General features: G+C 40.3%; 1 protein-coding gene across 1 annotated transcript in view; it reads left to right on the plus strand.

Moving 5' to 3' along the window:
- The window catches only part of CNTN1 (contactin 1), a 67,740-nt gene that overhangs the window by 22,968 nt on the left and 22,878 nt on the right, over nt 1–21,894 (plus strand). Inside the window, exons 6-14 of the mRNA XM_056846167.1 lie at nt 1,609–1,704; nt 5,034–5,240; nt 7,620–7,716; nt 8,966–9,147; nt 10,345–10,469; nt 12,958–13,075; nt 14,002–14,152; nt 15,136–15,263; nt 16,402–16,577. Coding sequence (XP_056702145.1) covers nt 1,609–1,704; nt 5,034–5,240; nt 7,620–7,716; nt 8,966–9,147; nt 10,345–10,469; nt 12,958–13,075; nt 14,002–14,152; nt 15,136–15,263; nt 16,402–16,577 — 1,280 coding nt within the window. The remainder of the gene's footprint in view (nt 1–1,608; nt 1,705–5,033; nt 5,241–7,619; nt 7,717–8,965; nt 9,148–10,344; nt 10,470–12,957; nt 13,076–14,001; nt 14,153–15,135; nt 15,264–16,401; nt 16,578–21,894) is intronic.

A 21,894-nucleotide genomic window follows, 5' to 3' on the forward strand; every position in this document is an offset into this window, starting at 1 on the left:
CTTGTGTTTTTTCCCCTTCTTTTTAAACTGGTAATTAACAAATTGCTATTGTGTACAATGCTATAGTGATATGTCAAATTACCATTTTTTTAAGCCCCCTGATGGCAAGAGGAGGTGGCTACTGTGTGGGATTGGGGAAGGGAAAATAGTGTCCATACATCTTTCACTCCAGATTTGCTGTATTGTTCCAAAAGAACATAACAATTAAGGTTTAGGATCCCAGGGAAGCCAGGGAAAAGCCAGAAGGTGTAGGAGATTACCACAGTGCTGGTTGGCAGATAAGCACTAACCATAGCTTTCCGATTCAAAAGTAGCCACGAACTGTGGTTTTCTGCAAACCAGGAAGTAAATAATTAGCTCACAGCATATGAGGGGAAATCAACTGCATTATTATGGGTTTATTCATGTAATAACAGCTCATGGCTTGAATCTAACAGGATTTCTGCATATGGGGGGCTTCTGGCTTCTCCCTTATGTTGTTCCAAGGGTCCTTTGTCGCTCAGGAGCAGCATTTTGGACTGCAGCAAGAGGGGAAAGGTGCTCTGAGGAGTTGTGCTCTCTGTCAGCAGAAACTTCTGGCATTTCATCTGAACCAAAGCATGGTAGCCTAATGGTTTTTGTTCACAGAATTCATGGGAGACCACTCAAGTCAGAGATTTAAACAGGTTTAAATGATAATCACTTGTCACCCATGTATTTGAAGAAAGATATACATATCACTTTGTGTTAAAAATAGCTTTCTGATCCTTGCTCCTACACAGGGAAATCCCGCTGAGGATACATTATGTCAATGTTTTCTGCCTACTCAGTGTCACTGAGCTTTGGAGAAGATCTGAGATTATTATTTAGACCTTAATACCTGAACAGAAGAATAATTCTTTCATTCCATAAGCATTGTGTGATACTTTAAAAATTGGGTTTAAAATCTGTGCTATGACAAGAGGTTTTATTAATTCACTGTTGGGATAGTACATGCGAGCCTGTGCGTACGTATTTGGTCTTACAGCCAGTTGTATATGCTGGTTTAGGGTAATTCCCACAAATATTTTAAAGTTTACATTTTTAAAAAGAAATATTTTTGCATTTTTAAAAAAGAGAAAAATCTGGTGCCTACTCCTGAATAATTTATTATATAATATGTATTAACAATTATTTGAAGGAAGTAGTGCAGAGGGGCGCTAAAATTTATGTGCCCACCAGTACATTGACATTGGCATCCTGCTTGGGTTGTTATAGAAGAAAAGGGGGTGAATAACCATTTTAAGTACTGTATTATTTTATCTATGTTATATCATAGGCAGTGAGAGCTGATGGATGCCTTTCTTGTAGCCCACTTCACTGGGATTCATCATGGAAAGGATAAATGGAACTTGGAGGAACATTTTAAGTTCATCATGATTTTTTTGAGAAAAAGTAGAAATATAATGCTTTTTGAGAGAGAGAGTAAGAATGTAATACTTGTAGAAGTCCTTTTTATTATTCAGTAAAATTGCAGTGAATATCTACAGTGGTCTGTAAACCACTTAATATTGTATATGTGGTTATAGTTATATGATTTTAAGTGTGATCATGTAACACTTCTCTTCCTCGTCTTGTTGTCTTGAACAGATTTAAATACATTTACCCCCGAAGAAAGACATGAGGTAAAAGTTCGGGAAGGTGTGGGGGCAGTGCTTCTCTGTGACCCCCCACGTCATTATCCAGGTAATTTAAACTGTTCTTCATATTTTTCAGCATTCCTGAGAAGGGCAGGATAGCAACGGCTGTAATATGATTACAACATGTCTATCTTTATATACAACTATGTCTTATAAGCTGTTTAAGCCCCTAATAAGAGCAGTATAGCTTGACCTCTCCTAGAATGGTTGGTTCTCTTCAGATTAAAAAGCCCAGCTTGCTGTTAAAAGATCACACTTCAAAGGCTGGGTGAACCTCAACAGCTGTTCTCCAACTATTTGCAAGCACACTTTTCTTCAGACTGAAAAAAAAGATCTGTGTACTGTATCATTCACTAGTGGGTTATTGGCCCTCCTTCTAGTGTTGTTTATGTGTTTTTAATTGAAATATTTTATAATTTTAACTATATTTTAATTGCTTTTTTATTTTGGTTGCCTTGTAGACCCTGATTGGTTGAAAAAAAGTTTAAAATAAAATAGTGTAAAGGCTATATTAGCCCATGTAAAATTATATTTAATATATGACCATATTATGATGGGTAGCAGAAAGAGGCAAGAGAATTGAGGGAGAAACTGTAGTGTGCCACCTTTCCTCCATAAGGAACTGGGAGGTTAGATGACAGTGAAGGCAAGTTGTTATAGTTCATAGAAATCATAGAAACTAAAGTTGGAAGAGACCTCCAGGGTCATCTAGTCCAACCCCCCACCTGCACAATACAGGAAATTCGCAACTAGTTCCCCCCAACACCCTCAGTGACCCCTACTACATGCCCAGAAGATGCCAAAAAAAGTATCCCTGGCCAATTTGGCCTGGAGGAAAATTGGTTCCTGACCCCAAAGTGGCAATTGGATTACCCTGGGCATGTAAGAAAGGGCCACGAGAGCCAAGCACTGACACAACACTTCCTGCCCTCCCTCTCATGATCTGCCAAAGTTCACAGAAACAGCCTTGCTGTCAAATGGCTATCTAGCCTCTACTTTGAAACCTCTAAAGGAGAGCTGACCACCTCCCGAGAAAATCTGCTCTAACTGTCAGGAAGTTCTTCCTAATGTTTAACTGAAAATTCTTTTGATTTAATTTCAACCTGTTGGAGCAATAGAAAACAACACCATCCTTTAAATTACAGCCCTTCAAATACTTGAAGATGGCTATCATATCACCTCTCAGTCATCAGCTCTCCAGGCTAAACATACCCAGCTCCTTCAACCTTTCCACATAGGACTTCGTCTACAGACCCCTCATCATCTTTCAGCTTGTCAAAAGCCTTCTTAAACTGCAGTGCCCAAAACCGAACACAATACTCTGAGTGAGGTTTAACCAGAGCATAGTAAAGCAATACCATCACTGTGGGATCTGGACACTATATTTCTGTTGATGTAGGCCAAAATCACATTTGCCTTTTTAGTTACTGCTGACTCATGTTCTACTCATATGGTCTACTAAGACTCCTAGGCTCTTTTTGCATTGTAATAATACATTGGATTTTTCCTGCCTAAATACATAACTTTACATTTATCTCTGTTGAAATTCATGTTATTAGTTTTAGCCCAGTTTTCCAGCTTGTCAAGATCATCATGTATTCTGACTCTGCCTTCTACTGTATTTGCTATCCCTCCCAATTTAGTAGCATCTGCAAATTTAATTAACATCCCCTTTATACCTTCATTCAAATCATTTATAAAGGTGTTGAACAACACAGGGCCCAGGACAGATCTCTGAGGCACTCAGGGTTAAAATACATACATATACAAAATACATACAAACAGAAGAACGAGGAGGAAGAGGAGTTGGTTTTTATATGCTGACTTCCTCTACCACTTAAGGAAGAAACAACCCGGCTTACAATCACCTTCCCTTCCCCTCCCCTCAACAGATACCCTATGAGGTAGGTGGAGCTGAGAGAGCTCTAAGAGAGCTGTGGCTATCCCTAGGTCACCCAGCTGGGTTGATGTGGAGGAGTGGGGAAACCATGTGGAGGAGAGGAGAATCAAACCCGGTTCTCCAGATTAGAGTCCATGATTAGGAAGGAGGGATCACTGAAGGTATGCCAGATGAAACAAGATGACAGAAGAAGGGGACAGACAAATCTCCCTGAGGAGAGAGTTCCAGAGTTTTGGTGCCATGACTAAGACGCCCCTTTTCCTGGTTGCCACCCCCCTAACCTCAGAAGGCAGGGAGACCTGTAGCAGGGTCTCTGAAGATGAGAGTAGTGGTCAGGCAGGTTCATAAGGGAGTAGGTGGTCCTTCAGGTATGTTGGTCCCAAAGTTTACAGGTCCTTGAAGGTCAAGACCAGAAAATTGGATTGTGCCAGAAAACAAATTGGGAGCCAGTGTAGATGGGCCTAGACTGGAGTAATATGGTCCCTACAACCCCTTCCAGTCAACATCTTGGCTGCAGCATTCTGTACCAACTGAAGTTTCTGAACAGTTCTCAAGGGCAGACTCACATAGACCACATTGCAGTAATCTAATCTAGATCAACCACATTGCAGTAATCTAATCTAGATGTAACTGGGGCATTCACCACAGTGGCCAGATCTTTTCTGCCTTGGAAAGGTCACAGCTGGCTAACCAGTCAAGGACAGTAAAAAAGTACTCCTAGCCACAACTGCCACCTGCTTATCCAGAAGTAGGCCTGGGCCCAAGAGTACCCCCAGGCTATGGACCTGTTCTTTTGAGGGGAATGCTGCCACCTTAAATCCAGAGTCAGACCCTCCACCAAACAGAAGCACCTCCATCTTGTCAGGATTAAGCTACAGTATATTACACTGCATCCACTCCAAAACTGTCTCCAGGCACTGGTTCAGGGTTTCTATTGTCTCCCTGGGATCAGCTGGAAGCCAAAGATAGAGCTGTGTCATCTGTATATTAGTGACAACCCAAGCCAAATCTCTGGATGTCTTCACCCATTGGTTTCATGTAGATATTAAAGAGCATGGGGACAAGATGGAACCTTGCAGGATGCCATAAGCCAAAGGATAAGGGGTTCAGCAGCTGTCCCTCAGCACAACCTTCTGAAATCTACCTTCCAGGTAGGACCAGAACCACCACAGTATGGTGCCTCCCAATCGCAGCCCAGATAGATGATCCAGAAGGATACCATGATTGATGGTATCAAAAGCCACTGAGAGGTCCAGGAGAATAAATAGAGAATCAACAGTCACATTCCCTCTGTCTCCCAGAACAAGCCATCAACCAGGGCGATCAAGGCCTAAACCCAGATTGGAAGGGATTTAAATAATTTGCCTCATTCGGGAAAGATTATTAAGAACTTGCTTATACTTTCATTCCTTTCCATATCCCTTTGACCACCTGATCCTTGTTCATTTTATCTAAAACAATTTTTCTTTCTCCAGATGATCTGAGTTACCGCTGGGTTCTGAATGATTTCCCTGAATTCATTACTTTGGATAAACGACGATTTGTTTCTCAGACAAATGGCAATCTCTACATAGCAAAAGTAGAAGCATCAGATAAGGGCAACTATTCTTGCTTTGTGACCAGCAACTCAATAGCCAAGAGTGTGTTCAGCAGTTTCATTCCTCTTATTCCTCAAGCCGATCGTAAGTATTTTATCCAGATTATTAGATCATATGTCCTCTTTGCACCATTATTTACTTTTTCATTTTTAGCGAAAGGTGTTCATCTCGGAGAAACTAATCTGTAAGCAGCCTCTTCAGTGGCATTTCCTCTTGTAATTGATTCTGTTTCTTTCCTGTGCTTGAGGCTCAAAGCCTCTTCAGACATTTCTAAACATATGCAGAATATGTTTGAAGAGTTACCTAGAATGTAGCATGAGTGTGACAGATGTGTTTTCAGACATAGGCATCATGGAGATTTTACTCATCAGGAAGTCAGGAATAGCTGAGTCTTAGGGTGCAAGTAGGTGAGATGCTGGTGATCTTCTGTCAGGTCGCCCAATTTCTGTACTTTCTAGCAAACCTAGGTTTACCCTGAGTGGCTTATGTAACATCTCAGTGAGGCACCATCTGCACATTGCAAAGTCCTTGTGTTTGGTGGGAAAAACACAAGGACTTTGCATCGCATGTGTGATGGGAGTTTTGTGCCTCCCAAAAACAAACCAACTATTTTCTGTTTGCTGTCAAAGTCCATAAGGTGAAGCAGCTTTAACCTCTCCCCTATGCAATTTTCATGTCCACAAACCACCCCATGGAGCTGCTGTTGACTCCCTTGTGAAAATTATGGTGCTTGTGTGGGCACATGTAAGTTTTCCTATGAAGCTAATGGCAGCTCTGTGGGATGATTTGTGGATGAGAAAACAGTAAGGGGCAAGGCTAAAGCTGCTTCTCCCCACCTGCTTTGGTGCAAAAGAGTGGTATGGTACACATGTGATGCAAAGTCCTCATGTTGTTCCACAATGAACATGGGGACTTTGAAATGTACAGATGGAGCCTTCAAGATGCAAATACAAAATTGAGTAAAAAGAAACTGGCAGAGAGGATACTTATGTCATACTGAGAAGTATAAATATTCTTCTTTGAGTCTCCTTGAATGGAGGGGTAGCAGCATATATAAATGAATGATGTAATGTATCAGAGTTTCATTGTACTTTGGTAAAACTGGAAACTACTTCTGTTGCTGAGAAGGAAATATCAAGGGGAAGCTTTTTGTGAGGATACAACTCTAGCCATTCTTGAGTAGGACTCTGACCTCTTTCTAGGTATGTCAAGTTCTGTTCTAGCTTATACAAACCTGTGCATACATTTGTCAGTTGTAGTTTTCTTTCCGAACCTAAACAGTCTGATCATTTTGCAAAGATGTAAAGAAGTACACATATTCTTAAGGAAGCGAAGTTGCAGCAGGAGAATTTTTAGTGAACATAGAGATGGATGCAAGTCCTTTCTACTTTGGATTTGTAACTATTTGTGATTGTTGTGACTTCTGTGATTGCACCTCTACTAATCTGACAATTGCACAATCAATATATAAGTAAGAAGACAAGGTAAAAAGAGAAGTTAAAAGATTCCCAAAACGATCCTTTCAGGTCTAAATAATGTCAACAGAATATTTTATGTTCCATTAAATAATTTTCTTTAGAATATTTTTAAAAACTTCGTTGCAGCTGTAGATACAGGGCTCAGGCATAATTTGCCATACATTTGTAATGCGTCACCCTATCATATCCCACGCGTATGACCTCATGAGTAATAAAAAAAATTTTTTTCTGAAACAACATACTAGACATTACTAGACATTACTACTTTTAATGAATTGTTTCCACGCTCCCCAGTATTCAGTATTCAGTGCACGTACAGCTCCAAAATGGGTCAAATAACATCCCTTCCTGGACATGTGTCAGCTCAGAAAAATAGAGGGGAGAAGGTAGTAGGCCCTTCTTCCCCCCCCCCCCACCCCACACCATGGTCCCAATCAGAATTGGCTCTTTAAAGCATAGTTCCCTGCAGTTCCTGTGTGACTTAGGGGGATGCAAGTTGGGTCCAGGTAACCCACACCCTCATTGTAAGATTTAATTTCAGCTTTACTTGTATAGGAACATACCATATCAGGCCCCAGAGAAGCATGACTGTTTTATTTTTGGGGCTTGGGTCCTTCACAGAGCAAAAGTGCCATTGATATGGGCCAAATTTGTTCAGGACCATGGTTCGAGGGGAGGATTGTTTTGTCACATCCTGTTTCCTGACCTGAAACAGACCACTGTTTGCCATGTCAGGGTAACAAGTGTGTGCTGATCTGAACAGTGCTCCTGCATACCTGATGGTTGAAATTTAAAACAGAATGGGAACTCTGTATGCATAACACCTAGGGTCTCATCTGGTTTGTTCCCAATGTCTCGCTCACTCTTGAGTAGTTAAGCTGTCTGTATCATCTTGCTAAGTGGTAAAGAAGTTTTTTAAACCATATGTATGAGGTAAAATGGTCTGAAAGAGGCTAGATATCTTTGCATCTTTCTTTCATGTTAGGTACGAAAGGTTATCTGCCAGATATCAGAGTGAAGTTCAAAGACACATATGCACTTCTAGGGCAAAATGTGACACTAGAGTGTTTTGCACTTGGAAAGTAAGTATGTTTTAATGTATTTATCAACATGGGCAAAGTTTGGGTAGAACTGGACGAGGGTTGGTGGACCTTATCTGCTTGCAAGAGCAGCCCTTAGCATCCATTCCTTTGTTTCAAAAAATCTTAGCCATCATTTTTTACATACACATTTTACACATAGTGAAGTTTTATATGTACATTTAATATGCCTTAGTTGTTGCTTGGAATGCATATTGTTGGATAATGCACAGTGATATCCACATGAATTCATGGTATTTAGGACTGCGTTTGATTGAAGCAGTCCTAAATTGTCATTTTAAATTTTGGTTTCATGTATTTTTATGTATTCTATTTTATGTATATTTTAAGCCACCTTGAATTCCATAAGGAAGAAAGGCAGCTAATAAATGTTTTAAATAAATAAATGGCAACACCACTAAAAAACAGATGTGGTGCATATTATCTGAACAGTTTCTGTATCTGGGTTTGAAAGTCTTCCTCCATCTTGCCTCTCTCCCCTGCTATTAACTATGTCTTTAGTTATACAATTGTATCCAATATATTTGCCTTAAGGTTTCCGTTATGTATTTCAACAACTGTTAAGCAGTTAGGGTTGCCAGGTGTGCCCTGGCAACCAGTGGGGGATTGGAGGGGAATTTAGCAGTAGCAAATTTAGGCCTAGTTCTCTTTCATCAGCAACACAGCGATGTCACTACTGGTGGGTACAAAAAGTGGCAACGCTCTGGTATTTGGGCAAAACTCTATAGTAGAAGCTGTTTTAACCATAGAGTTTTACTGAAATACCAGAGCGTCCCTGCAGTCATCGGCGATATGATGATGTCACTTCTGTTGCATGCAGAAAATCACGTCACCATGTTGCTGACAAAAGTGAACTAGGCCTAATTTTACTTCTGGTAAGTTCCCCCTCCAGCTGGCTGAACAGAGGGGGGAGGGGCAGCAAAGTGGGGGATCCCTCGCTCTCAGTGGGCATCTGAGAACCCTATAAGCAGTGTAGGCACAGTACAACATTTTGTGATACCAATTTGCATTAGATTGTCAAGACAAGGACTGAGAGTAGGAGGGAGGCATTGTAGGAGCAGCTAAGGCAAGGGGTCCATTTGGTTCCAGAGAGTCTTATGTCTGAAAAAAGTGAACTTGAAGGGAGAAAATGGAAATTACTTGATAAGTGAAGGGATAGGACAGCTTGCTTGAAGGCCTGAACAGAAAAGAGCCGAGTCCTCTCTATTGACATACTCTGTTTTCCCCAAAGCCCTGTTCCTGAGATTAGGTGGTCTAAGTATCGTGAACCCATGCCAACCAGTGCCGAGATAAGTGTGTCTGGTGCAGTTCTCAGGATCTTCAATATTCAGTTTGAAGATGAAGGGACTTATGAATGTGAAGCTGAAAATCACAAAGGGAAGGATAAATATTCGGCAAACGTTTATGTTCAAGGTAGAATAATTTTTCACATTTTACCTCATTCTAGATTATATGCTGAAAATTTCACAATTCATAATGGAAAATTTCACAATTCGTAATAGAAAAGATTATGTTTTAGTTAGAAAATTTGTGAAATTTAAGTGCGAAGAGTACACTGCAGTCACTCATTTCTTTTGTATTGTATTTGAAGCTTGACTACTGTATAGTCCAATTTACTGTGTCCTCATTTACATTTTTGCTTGTGCAAAACCTTATGCAATCAATTTCTGGTCCCTATAATATGTCAGGAGAACAGTGCTAGATGTTGCACAAAGTCTTCTTCAAACAGAAGTGTTCTAAGTCAGTTTATATTTCTGCTTGCACACTGCTGAATCCAAGCCAATGGGTAGTTTGGCCCTATGTTTTTCTTATGAAAACCTCTCAGTGATTGCTTCATATGTAATTAATAGTTGATTCAAGTAAATATATTATTGTACAATGTAAAACACATACACAGTGCAGATTGCTTTCCTGCTGTTAATAAAGAGAAGAACTGTTCAAATAATATGAAGACACTATTTGTTCTGCCTCTATAGAAACATACAAATGTTTCAGGGATATAGCATGAGATTCAGAACACATTTCTCCAAGCATGCAGTCATATTTGATTGCTTTGCAGCTTGAAAGAGGGAATATTGCCTTGTTTTTCCATGCCACACATTTAACCTGGGGACCATCCATAAACTGCGCCATACATCCAGAGGAAAGAGAGGGCAGCAAGCAGAACTTGTAACAAAGAGATTTACAGTGCCACCTTGAGCAGAGTTATTCTCTTCTAACCCTGTTGACTTCAGCTAATTTAGTAGGCTGTAACCCTGCTTAGGATGGCCCTGTTAGAGAGCAAGTAAGAATTCTAGTCAGTTCTATTTTATGGGCTTACTCCCAGGAAAGTGTACTTAAGATTGCACTGTTGTTATTTAAACTGATGCAAAATATATTGAGCTGGGATAGAGGTTCAAAAAAACTAGCAAAATGTGACATTTTATGGCTACATTATTTCAACATGGATACCACAGTGATTCTGTCATGTGTAAGATGACAGAGGTAGGGGTTTGAGTTGCATGTCAACTATTCAGCCACTGTTGTGTGGAGAAAAATTGATGTAGAAAGTGAGAAAGTAAACTGGCATTAATCAAGCATGAAATAATAAGATTTGTGTTTCTTTTTCAGCAATGCCAGAATGGGTAGAACATATCAATGATACAGAGAGAGATTTAGGCAGTGATTTACACTGGGTTTGTACAGCTGCTGGCAAGCCAATTCCAACAATCCGGTGGTTGAAAAATGGATTACCGGTAGGCTTAAATTACAGTCTGTGCCATACTGACAATTTTTTTTTCTTTTAACATAGCAACCGTAAGCAAATGTATAAATAGAGAGTCTATGTCTAAACTGGACACATTTTTGATAAATAGGAAAAATACATGTTTGTATGATCTCATCTTTGCTTGTGAATTAAAGTTTTCACCAGCCCTACCCTTACAATAACCCATACTGTCTCTGCAGCTTTCAATCGATCTTTGTACTAACCACAGAAAAATTTATAGTATTTAAATGAGGTTTTATTTTTGATGAATTGGAAAGATTATTCTTCCACGGTATGTATAGTCTTGCACTACAATTCTGAAGCTTTTGTAGCAAATGTACCTTGATCTATGAAAGATATCCTTACTTGGAAAAAAGGAAGTTTATCATTCAAAATACACCTCCCTCCCCCCTTTCAGAATTTAAAAATTATTCCAGTAAATTATTATTATTGTTGTTGTTGTTTTTTAAGATCAGTAATCTTGGGTGTGAGTGACAGCTATCCAAACTGGGTAGCAGGAGAGTGGTGGAGAAAAGTTCTGATTGCATTTTTGACCCCATGGACTCCAGATCCTATATTTGAAAAAAGATACTCTGAGGAAGTGTTCTTGCATCACTGTGCAGATTTGAGGCATGTTCTCAGATCTCATGTCCTATTAAGGTCTGGCTCATTTGCCATTCCTTCAGTGGCATGGCTTCTGATTGGCCATTGCAGATCTGATTGGCTGTGCACATTAAAATAACATTCCAGCAACAGCTGCTACCACACTGTTGGTTTTATTCTACATCTTGCTACTGTGCTTGGGATTCCTCTGTGTGTGTGCTTGGTTCCACCTCCTGTAGTGGCCATTCTGTAGTTGTGCCCACCACACTGTGTCAGAATTCCAAAAGTGTCCACTGGATCAGAAAGGGTGAGGGCCCAAATATTAAACAAACTGTAAAATAAAAAATGGGCACACACATAATATAAAACATTGTGCTGAGATGGAAGCTGATATAATGATGAAGCAATAAATAAAGAGATATTTTAACTTCATTTTTAAAAGATTGAGAAAAAACTCAGTGTTTGTCATATGGAAAATGAAAGCTAGGAGCAAACTCATGGCTCTAGGGTTTATGCAAAGGCTGTAAACAAAGGGTTCAATAAGCAAAATGACCTTTTTGATAAAATCTACATATTCAGCTGCAGAATACAGCACATTGTGCTCAGTTTGCCATGCAGTTATTTAAGTGTAATGATTAGGAACAGTACAAAACAAAATGTTCTAATTGCTGTGAGATTGTTTTATTTGTTAAACTCAATAGACTTGTCAAAATAGTTTTTGTTCCTTTTCACCCTGAAAAGGGGCAAAGTTCTTTCATTTTAAAAAATTACAAGAGAAAAGAGACCATTTCCCTCTAGCATCAGATATTTTTCCTGTTGATTTTTGTGTTACATTAGCCAGTGGATGAACTAAGTCATTGATCCCCAAGGGGAGTACCATGAGCTTCATGGAGCATGCTTCCTTACAGGGGCTTATACATAAAATCTGAAGGGAACAAATAAAATCAGGAAGCTTAGGTCAGTCCCTACCAGGTGATTGACTATTAAAGCACTGAACTCATCCTGGATAATTGCTTCACACCCATGACATACACACAGATTTATGGCAAAAGGCTTGACATCCTCTTCCAATGGCTTCACAGAGTAAACCCTTTCCTTTCTTTGGAACCTGAAACTGAGATGCATCTATTTCCAAATCAAAAAGTCAATCTGGCTTGAGTCCACCTTCTTGAGCAGGAGGTAGTTCAGAAGACCCTACCTATCTGTCTGCAGGAGCTCACATTCAGAAAGGGGAGTAATGCCTACTCTCCCCTTTCTCAAAATTCCAAACATTCCTACAGTCTCAACAAATTTAGGGGACTAGGATTTCAATAGCAAGTACTTAAGCCTTATCTATCACACATTTACAGCTCATTCCTGAAAGGAATGCCTGTGCCGGGCTTAGTAGGCAAACTAGCGGCATTGCCTCCTAAGGAGGTTTTGGCGGTGCCGAAACCTCTACCCGGTGCACAAAACCCGTGCAACCCTATGAGGCTAAAAGCTGGCGTATCTCAACAAAAAAGGGGGCACCGAAACACCCTGGGAACACCTCCTGGGGTGCCGGAACGCCTCCCGGCTCGCCGCCACAGCCTGTGCCGGCGGCCAGACGCCAGCGGGAGCCTACAGCGGCGTCTGGGCCCAGCCAGACCTGCACGCCGGTGCTGGGGCCACTAATGTCAGTGTGCGGCCTCTGGGCGCTGGCGCTGTGAGCCCCAGCTCCAGCGGAGGCCTTTGTCGGCCTCCTAAGGACTTTGGTAAGTGCCGCCAGCGCATTATTTTGAATGGAAGTAATAACGCAGTAACATTTAGAATCCTGACCACATAGTAACATTAAGAATTTGATTATCTAAATCCTTTAAACTGCCTGGTGCCTTGATTGTGTGTTTTGTTTTTAGTACTGGAAAGGAGAACTGAGACTTTATGACCTGAAGTTTGATGATGCTGGGATGTATCAGTGTGTGGCAGAAAATGTACATGGCATCATCTATTCAAACGCTGAACTGAAAATTATAGGTCAGTGAAAACATATGTAGTGTTTGAAACCACTTTCATTAAATAAAAATAATAATGAATAGGGATGCCAGATTTGGTTGGTTTAACCAAGAAGTTAGTAAAATAAAGCTAAGCCACCAGGACTAAGATCAGTGGGTGAATTAAAGGCACACTTGTTAATTTTTGAGGCTGAGTTCTGATAGGGAATGGAATCTTTACCTTTTATTAATCAGCTATATGTTATTTCATATCTTTCAGGAGTTCCAAACTGGCACATATTGATGTTTTAATAAGATGCAATTATATGATTTGATAAATTGATTAAAATGAAGATGGTTAACCAAACAATCTCTTCAAACAGTTGTAATATGCTTGGTAGATGAGATTTCCTTGGTTCTGCAGCTAAGGTTGCAAGATCCCCCTGGTCACCGGCAAGGGATGAGGTGTAGGGCTGTCAGCTCTAGGTTGGAAAACTGGAGATTTGGGGGTGAAGCCTAGGGAGGACAGGGACCTTAATGGGATACAATGCCACAGAGTTCGACCTCCAAAGCAGTCATTTTATCCAGGGGAACTGATCTCAGTAGTCTGGAGATGAACTGTAATTCTGGGGGATCCCCAGGTCCCACCTGGAGGCTGGCATTCCTGTCTGTAGCCCATAATATTTAGCATACTAAATGAAAATGTGATATTGTACATAAGTCCTCTATCATTGTCTTTTACCAGCAGGTGCAGACATTTTGTTTGGTGTCCCCTCACTAATTCTCATTGGCCCTCCTCCCTGTTTGTGTGTCTCTGTGTTTATCCATTTTATTTAATGGTTTAAAATATTTTATATATATTTATCTGTATTTTAACATAGTGTTGGTTTTTCATCACTGCATTCAAATGTTTTAAATAAAACAAATTAATAAATATTGAATAATATTTATGTGCGTTTTTCCCTGCAGTTCTACCTCCTACCTTTGAATTCTATCCCATGAAGAAGAAAGTCTTAGCTGCTAGGGGAGGTCGTGCTATAATTGAGTGCAAGCCTAGAGCTGCTCCTAGGCCTAGGATCACTTGGAGCAGAGGGACTGAAATTCTTGTAAACTCCACCCGGTCAGTATTACTAGTTAGAGCAGGACTATGCAATCTGTGTCCCAGTGTTCTAAATGTTGTCCATTTACCCTGTAGAGTCCTGGCTCCATAGGATAACCCTTATGACAACTGATCTGGTGTTCAGACATAATGGGTCTCTTAAGTGACTGCTCAGGCCCTGTTTGTTGAAGGAAGAACCAGATTACGGCACAGGAAAAAAGCTTTCTTCTTTTATTTGGCCAGTACTTCACCTACTGCTAAATCTCCTTCTGCCTGCAATAGGTGTTAACCTCCCTACACACCCTCACTTCCCAAGAACATAACATAAAAGCCTCTCCAACCTAACAAATTTCATCTAGAAAAGACCCAGTGAGCCTCTTAAGCAGAATCGGTTGCCCTCAGACTCCTCAAGCTGTTGATATAGGGGTGACTCTCTTTGGTGATACCCTCTTGGGTTGACCTGCTACCAGTGATCTGCAAATACCAGTAGACCCCGAAAAAAATATCTGTTATCTGATTTGTATAAAAGGGACTAGACTACAGTGCTTCCTTTCACGAATATACCTCTTTGGTGTAATTATGAAGTATTTGCCTTATAAAGCTAACTATAAAGATCATCTGTAATTCCCTAACTGACTTAATTTTTTTTAAAAATTAGTGCATCAATGTTAGAAACATCCACTGTTGCCAAGGAGTTAAAGAATCGGAGACCTTAGTATTTTGCAGCTCAATACCACTAAGATGTAAGAACTCGTACTTCACTGGACTTTACTGGACTCAGAATGGTGTAACTCTCTTTAGGGTTGCACTGTCAGCCTCCCAGGCATCTTGGTAGCAATCTGAGTATACCTACAAGAAACCAGCTGCATACAGGTGTTAAAAATCAGGGTCTCCATTCCAGAGCTTCTACCGTGCCCTCACCTCCTTAAAAATTGCTTAATTTTTAAGGGACACTTGCATTGTTTCTTCTGAAATAACTTATCCAATACATTTTCTTTCAATAGGATGCATATTTGGTACGATGGAAGTCTGGAAATTATTAATGTTACAAGGACTGACGCGGGCAACTATACATGTTTTGTAGAAAACAACAAAGGAAAAGCTAACGGTTCCTCTACTCTTGTAGTCACAGGTAATTGTTTAATTGTAATAAAGGCATGCAGCCCATTTCTGAGGGGGTGTGTGTTGGTTAGGTGGCACCTGGGGATGGCACCACCACAGTGCCCTGCACGGAAGCCAAAAACCTGCCCTTTCCTCCAAGCCCCATGGAACTGTTTGGTGGCATAAACTGGAGTACTGGCAGAAGGGATGTTCCCGGTCCAAAAGGCAGCTGCTCCTCCAGAAATGGCGCCCAAATGCCCCCATCAATGCCAGCGCAAGTCCCCATGCCAGAAAACTGCGGTTGCAGTTGCGTTGGTGCCCATGCGGGATGCTGCCGCGTGGCTCCCTTCCAGCAGGGTATGTTCCCCTATGCCAGTGTGTTTGCCCATCTGGATGGCGTAGTGGCACTTATGCCGTCACAGGATCACGCCACCTCCTCACCCCTTTCAGCCCCCCCTTCAGGAATGAGCTGTAAATTCACAAAATAGATTGAAACCCCCATAAAATGTTGAATGCCCCCAAATCATACTCAGATCAGATCAACATTAGAATTTATGGGTCAGTTTTATGATGCATTCCTTCAGCATGTTTTGAATATAGCAGCTCTGTATGGGACAAGCAGCTGATGTTTGTTCAGTAAAACAAAGAGAGAATTTAAGCACTTCCTAACCATCAAGCCCACCCTTTTATTGTGTGCCCCACAAAGATGGGAACTTTCTTGGCTCAGGTGTGGAAGTACTTAATAACAGAAGATGAATAACATTTGAAGATGAATAAAAGCAAACTGGGAAAGCCTTTTTAATTGTATTAGTATAAGGGAAATGAATGAAAATCTCAATGGGTGAGAGTTCTTCCCCAAATGAATTAACATTCAGGATTGGCTGGCTTTCTCCAATCCCTCTTCCTCTCTCTGTTCCTACCTGACCCCACACACTGTGCTGTGTGACTGTTGCTACTGTAGAGCCAGGCTTGTAGGAGCTATCTGGAAGGACAATCAGCCAGCCAGTGAGAGGCAGGAACAGAATTTCTCTTTTGAAATGCTGAAAAGATCTGTGGTATGATTTTTATTTTCTTCAATTATATGGAAAAGCAGATGTGGAGTCTTAGTTATTGTGAATATACCGGTTTGTTGCTGTACATGGTTACACTTTTTTCTTTTAACTTTACAGATTCTACAAGGATTACTTTAGCACCGACTAATGTTGATGTCACTGTTGGACACAATGCAACCATGCAGTGTTTTGCAGACCACGATCCCACTTTAGACCTGACTTTTATTTGGACACTCAATGGATACCCAATAGATGTTGATAAAGAGAGCGATCATTATGAAAGGAGCATCATGGTAAGAATTTCATCTGATGCACTTGGTTGTCAAGAAGACTTTTTAAAAATTCTCTCAACTTTCTGATTTGTTGGGAATGAGCAATCTTATAAGGGGAAAATCCTGGATTGTTAAGGTTTTTTCGTATTAGCAGTTTCTTCTGAAAGGAGGTAATTGGCTGCCTTGGAAAATTTTAATGTTTGGTTGCCTTGCAGAAACCATATTGTTCATGGATAATTACAAAACTCAGTCATCAAATTCAGCAATTTCAAGAGTCTCCTACTGTGCATTACTTTCCCTTTCAGATATTCTGGCTCCATAAATGATGCAGTTCTTATGCTGTCCCATCAGCAATATTTAACCAGAGTCTATTTCCATGTTCAGGGTGCTCCTAGCTCCCTTCAAGGTGCTTTGGACAAAAGCACTGTTTCCAATGTACCATAAGTCTTTCTGACTCTTTTGCAATTATACATAACAAAAAAATTCACTTATGGCCAGACCAGATAGTACATCCTCAGATCATTTGAATATATGTAGTGTCAGACAAGAACATTCCTTATTTCCATGCACACCCCTGCAAGTTTACTTTGCATCAGGCATGAAGACAGGGAAATGATGCTCCAATAGGGACTTTGCCCATATAGTTTGACCTATATATGCTTGGACACTATGGTCAATTGCTGGATTTTATTTTGGAGACTGATGGGCCTATCTGTGGATGGTATGCACGTGTGTCCTGTTTGAACATTATGCTCCTGTGTGGACACCCAGTGGCTTCAGATGTGGGGCACATACTCAGATTGAGTTGTGTGATATAGGATGAGTGTGGGCCCTATTTGAATATTATGCTCCTATGTGGACACCTGGTGGCTTCAAAGATGGGGCAGATGCTCATGTTGAGTTGGAGAGCAATCCACTAAAAATATTGCCTAATCCAACACAGAACATTTCACTTCTTCTGCAGAAGTGGGCTAGTGGAACACACACCTGTTTAAGTGGATTCATAGCTCATGTAGATGTAACTGAAAGAGCTGAATTGTGTATTGTAACTGAAAGAGCTGAATTGTGCCTGGGGCAGCAACATGGACCTTTGACTGCTCATGGTCAGGCGTAAGCCCCAGGACCGATTTTCAGTATCAAAGACTGTATCTTCCAGATTACTGACTGCATTAGCAATATCTGAGACTTATCTATTTTTGGCAGAAACCCTTATCCTATAATATATTCATTTTTCTGCTGAATGATTAAAGACATTTTTCATGCATCTAAATGTATAAGATGTATTTTCCAGGCAGATCTGAGACTGTCAAATCTTATTGAACAAATGAAGTACTGTTCATGGTGGTGGATAGTTAGCGCTTGGCACAGAATCAGAAATTCTTGTCAATCCAGACAGTCAGGGAGCTCACACTAGAAGTACTGATGCTTCTTCAAGTGCTTCTTCAGGGCTCTCAAGAATGTCATTTCCAAAGTACAATGTGTACACTTTAACTATAGTAGCGACCATTAGCTTACCATGTGAAAAACTACCTGCATTCCTCATATACTTCCTTTCAAAAACAAGACATCTTAAAAAGTAATCTCTGACAAAATGTTACTCTTTCCACATTTGTTAACACATGTTTAAGCCCTGAAAATCCAGATGACAGATATAAATACTTACTGATAGTGCATTCCCTCATTCAGTTCTTTGTTGGTTACTTTAATACTTTTTTCCCTTTAGCATTTCATCTACATGATGGAAAAGTAGCACCACCCATTCAAATCATGCCGTGATTTTAAAAAAATTGATTTACATTATTCATTTTAATGGAGTTGTACTAATTAACACTTGAAAATAAGATTGGACATGTTTAGTACAATAATGTAGACCACTTCATAAAACCTGAAATGAAAAATAAAAAACCAAGACAACATATTATCAGTCTGTAAGATGGGATAGAAAAATAATTAAAACATAGGTTTATATATCTGTGTTGCTGTGTTTTCTGGGCTCTTATCCAGAAATCTTTGTACATAGCAGTAGGTTGCATAAGTGTATAATTTAATAATAATACACACACACAAGGAAAATGTTTGATTCTTTTTCCCGTGAGTTTGGATTACGAAAGGCACATTTATGGCACAGTAAAACCCATATGTCCAGGGTATTTATTGAAAGAAGCAACATAGATGCATATGCTCAGGCAGGTACATGTATGTGAACACCATCTTCATGGGTCTGCATCCCTTGAGAGACCATCAGATATTGGAAACTATTTTTTTCTTGCCATGTATTTAATAGTAGAAGGTTGGCAGGAAGGGAGTGGTTGAGTTTAAAGCAGCATTCTGTAAGTTTCTGAAGACCTCCATAAAGAAGCATGGGACACGGAAATTTAGTGCATCTCTTTCCCATGATTCAGTAAGCAAAAGATGGAAAGCAGAAATGACTAGGTAGTTTTCCATTGTATAAAGAGAAGAGGAACTGAAACAAAGGTGAAATACTGAAACTCAGAATACTGGAAGGCAGTGCTGAAAAGTTACTGCAGGTCTAGGAAGACCTATGAGAAAATCACATCAGCTAGGCAGTCTATCGAGTTCCTCTTTAAAGACACAAAACAGGTCAAATACCATACATGTCTCTTCCAGTCATCTATTTTGGGTTATACTTCAGTGTCATAGTATATCTCCAGTTAGGACTGCTATTGCTCTACTACTGTCTGTAGTACACCAAACATGTGATTTGTGTTGCCAGTGGTTATCATTGTTTGGGGGGACAGAAATTATTCTGTAATTAGATTGATTGCTCCCCAAAGAAACAGGTGACTGAAGCTGCTGCAGCTAAAATTTCCAAACATCTGCACAGCAAGGGCCATCCTGTGGTCAGCTTAAATTACTGGATGTGAGACCTCTTCCACAACACTTTTTTGCATCCATGACAGAAGATCTAGTAGAATGACACACTCAAGATTTTCATTGAGAGTGTTGAACTTGGATGGCTTCCACATTACAAGGCATACCCATAGCTGAGAAATGCTACTGTGGAAATAGAGAGGACGTTTGTAGAAGAGAATTGGCAGGAGGTTTAATCTCCCTCTTCTACTACTGATCTCTCCCCACCAATATACCCTAGTAGTTTTTAACCTTTCCCCCCCTGCTACAAGACTTTGTTGAGGGGCTGTGGCTCAGTAGCAGAGCATCTCCTCTGCGTGAAGAAGGTCCCAGGTTCAATCCTCAGCATCTGCATTTCAAAGGATCAGGAAGTAGGTGATGTGAAAGACCTCTGCCTGAGACCATGAAGAGCTGCTGCCAGTTAAAGACTAACAGCGCAATCCAGAGTGGGGGGAGTGGTTAGGGAGTGTCCACAGACTGTGCAGCTGCGCAGTCTCTTGAGCGGCTTGCTGCCAGGCAAGCCAAAAAGACTTTTATAGAAACCTCTGTGAAACCACTCCAAAGGGTTTCATGGGGCTGTGCCACTGATTTTGCAGGCGTAAGTTGCCTCATGCAAAAGGGGCATTTCTGGGGTGAGAAGGCTACCACTGGGAATGCCCCTTTTGGCACCAGTGCGAGTCCTTGCACCGAGGAAATGCCACCAGTGAGGCTGTGTCAATGTCCAAGCCTCACGCTGCTGTGCTGCTCTCCGAAGCCAGCCTAAGCAGCCCTGTGCCAGCACTAGTGCCAGTTTAGCTAGCACAAATGGGATGCATGCCGGCGCAGAGATCATGCTTGTGGATTGCTCTGTAATAATGCAATCCTATGCAGAGTTACTCTCATCTAAGCCCATTGAAATGAATGAGTGTAGACTGGAGTAACTCTCTTTAGGATTGCACTAAAAATATGGCTTTGATGGAGCAATGCCCTAACTTGGTATAAGACATGTCCATATGTCCTGTCAGTCTCCCTGAAGACATTTACTGGGGGGGGGGGTGTCAATGAACAATCAGAAGCACTTACCTTTCCGTTCGTTTAGCCTTTCTGAAGCACAAGCCAGACTGGAAAAATACAGTTGCTAAGGTAATGTGTCATTCTCCAATCCCATTGTCTAACTTGGAGTTGTAGGCTGCAGCCACCAGATGGCACCTTCACATTAGAATTTCTGTTTTCAATTTGATTACAATTCTGTGTATATAAGAAGTGCACAGCTCTGATGCATCAAATCTTCAGAGTGGTTACCATAAAGACAAAAAAACACCCCTATTATATATACCATAATAAATATCTGTTGAAAGTTCTGCACCACCATTTCTTCTTGATTAAGCTTCAGTTATTTTTCGAAGTTTAGAGTGATCACAATATTGTAGTAGCTGGAATAATGTTAATAGTCACGGATGTTAATGGCATTTACAGAGATCATTGATTAAATAGATTGATTGCTTCTCTAACGCATAGATAGGGCAAAAATTGATTTGTATTTATTTTTCTGAACATCGAATAATGCTGGTACAGCATCTTTCCAATTTTTAAAGGCAGTTTCTGCTAGCTGGCCTACTTTAAGCAGTCAAAACAGAAGTGACTTCAGCATAAATTTCTTTAGGAACTCCCACACACACACACACACCATATCATATATCCTTTCCATTCCAATTTCCCGTTGAGAGCTATCCTCTATAGTAAGTTCATTTCTTACTAAGATTACAAACCAATATCATAACGTTAATAAGCATAATAATATGATAGATATTTTCATTTTCTCACCTCAGTCAGTTCAGATATGCTAAACTAGTTAACTGGGTTGAGACAGAACATTGCAAAAACATTTAACTATTTTACTCCCATTCTAAGGCCCTACTTAATATCTTCTGGATAAGAGAGTTTTTCTTGTATGTTAAAAAAAAACCCTTCAAAAAGTGAATAATACAGTTTACAAATAAGATATGGGATTGTTCCTCTTATATCTTTCCTACATTATACTTTTTCAGACATTTTACTTACATGGAAATGCTTCAATCATTACATAGAATGTGTACTAAGAGACCTAATGACAAAAATTTACATAGGGAAAAGTTGACTTATATGTCCATAACAAAATGTAAAAATAGCATACATTCTACGGGCCAGAACAATAGATTATTCAGGTTAGTGTCTATTTGCTTTAAGCTTCAGGAAATGTCTGTGTGGTCAATCATATATATGCTTTGGAACATCTCTGCATGTTCCTATCAAAATTTCCATGAGTAATTTCTTCCTGAAGTTTTAATGCAGCCAAATGTGAGGTTTTCAGTGAAAGCATAGCTAGGCACATATCTTTATGTGGTCGAAACTTGTTGCTGAGCATGCTCTTTATTTGTTTGGTGAGCTTTATGTGTTTGTATGTTACCTAAGTGCCAATGCTGCTATAAGGTATCTGAATAAAACCACT

Source organism: Euleptes europaea, chromosome 3, assembly GCF_029931775.1.
Source record: "Euleptes europaea isolate rEulEur1 chromosome 3, rEulEur1.hap1, whole genome shotgun sequence".
Lineage (NCBI taxonomy): Eukaryota > Metazoa > Chordata > Lepidosauria > Squamata > Sphaerodactylidae > Euleptes > Euleptes europaea.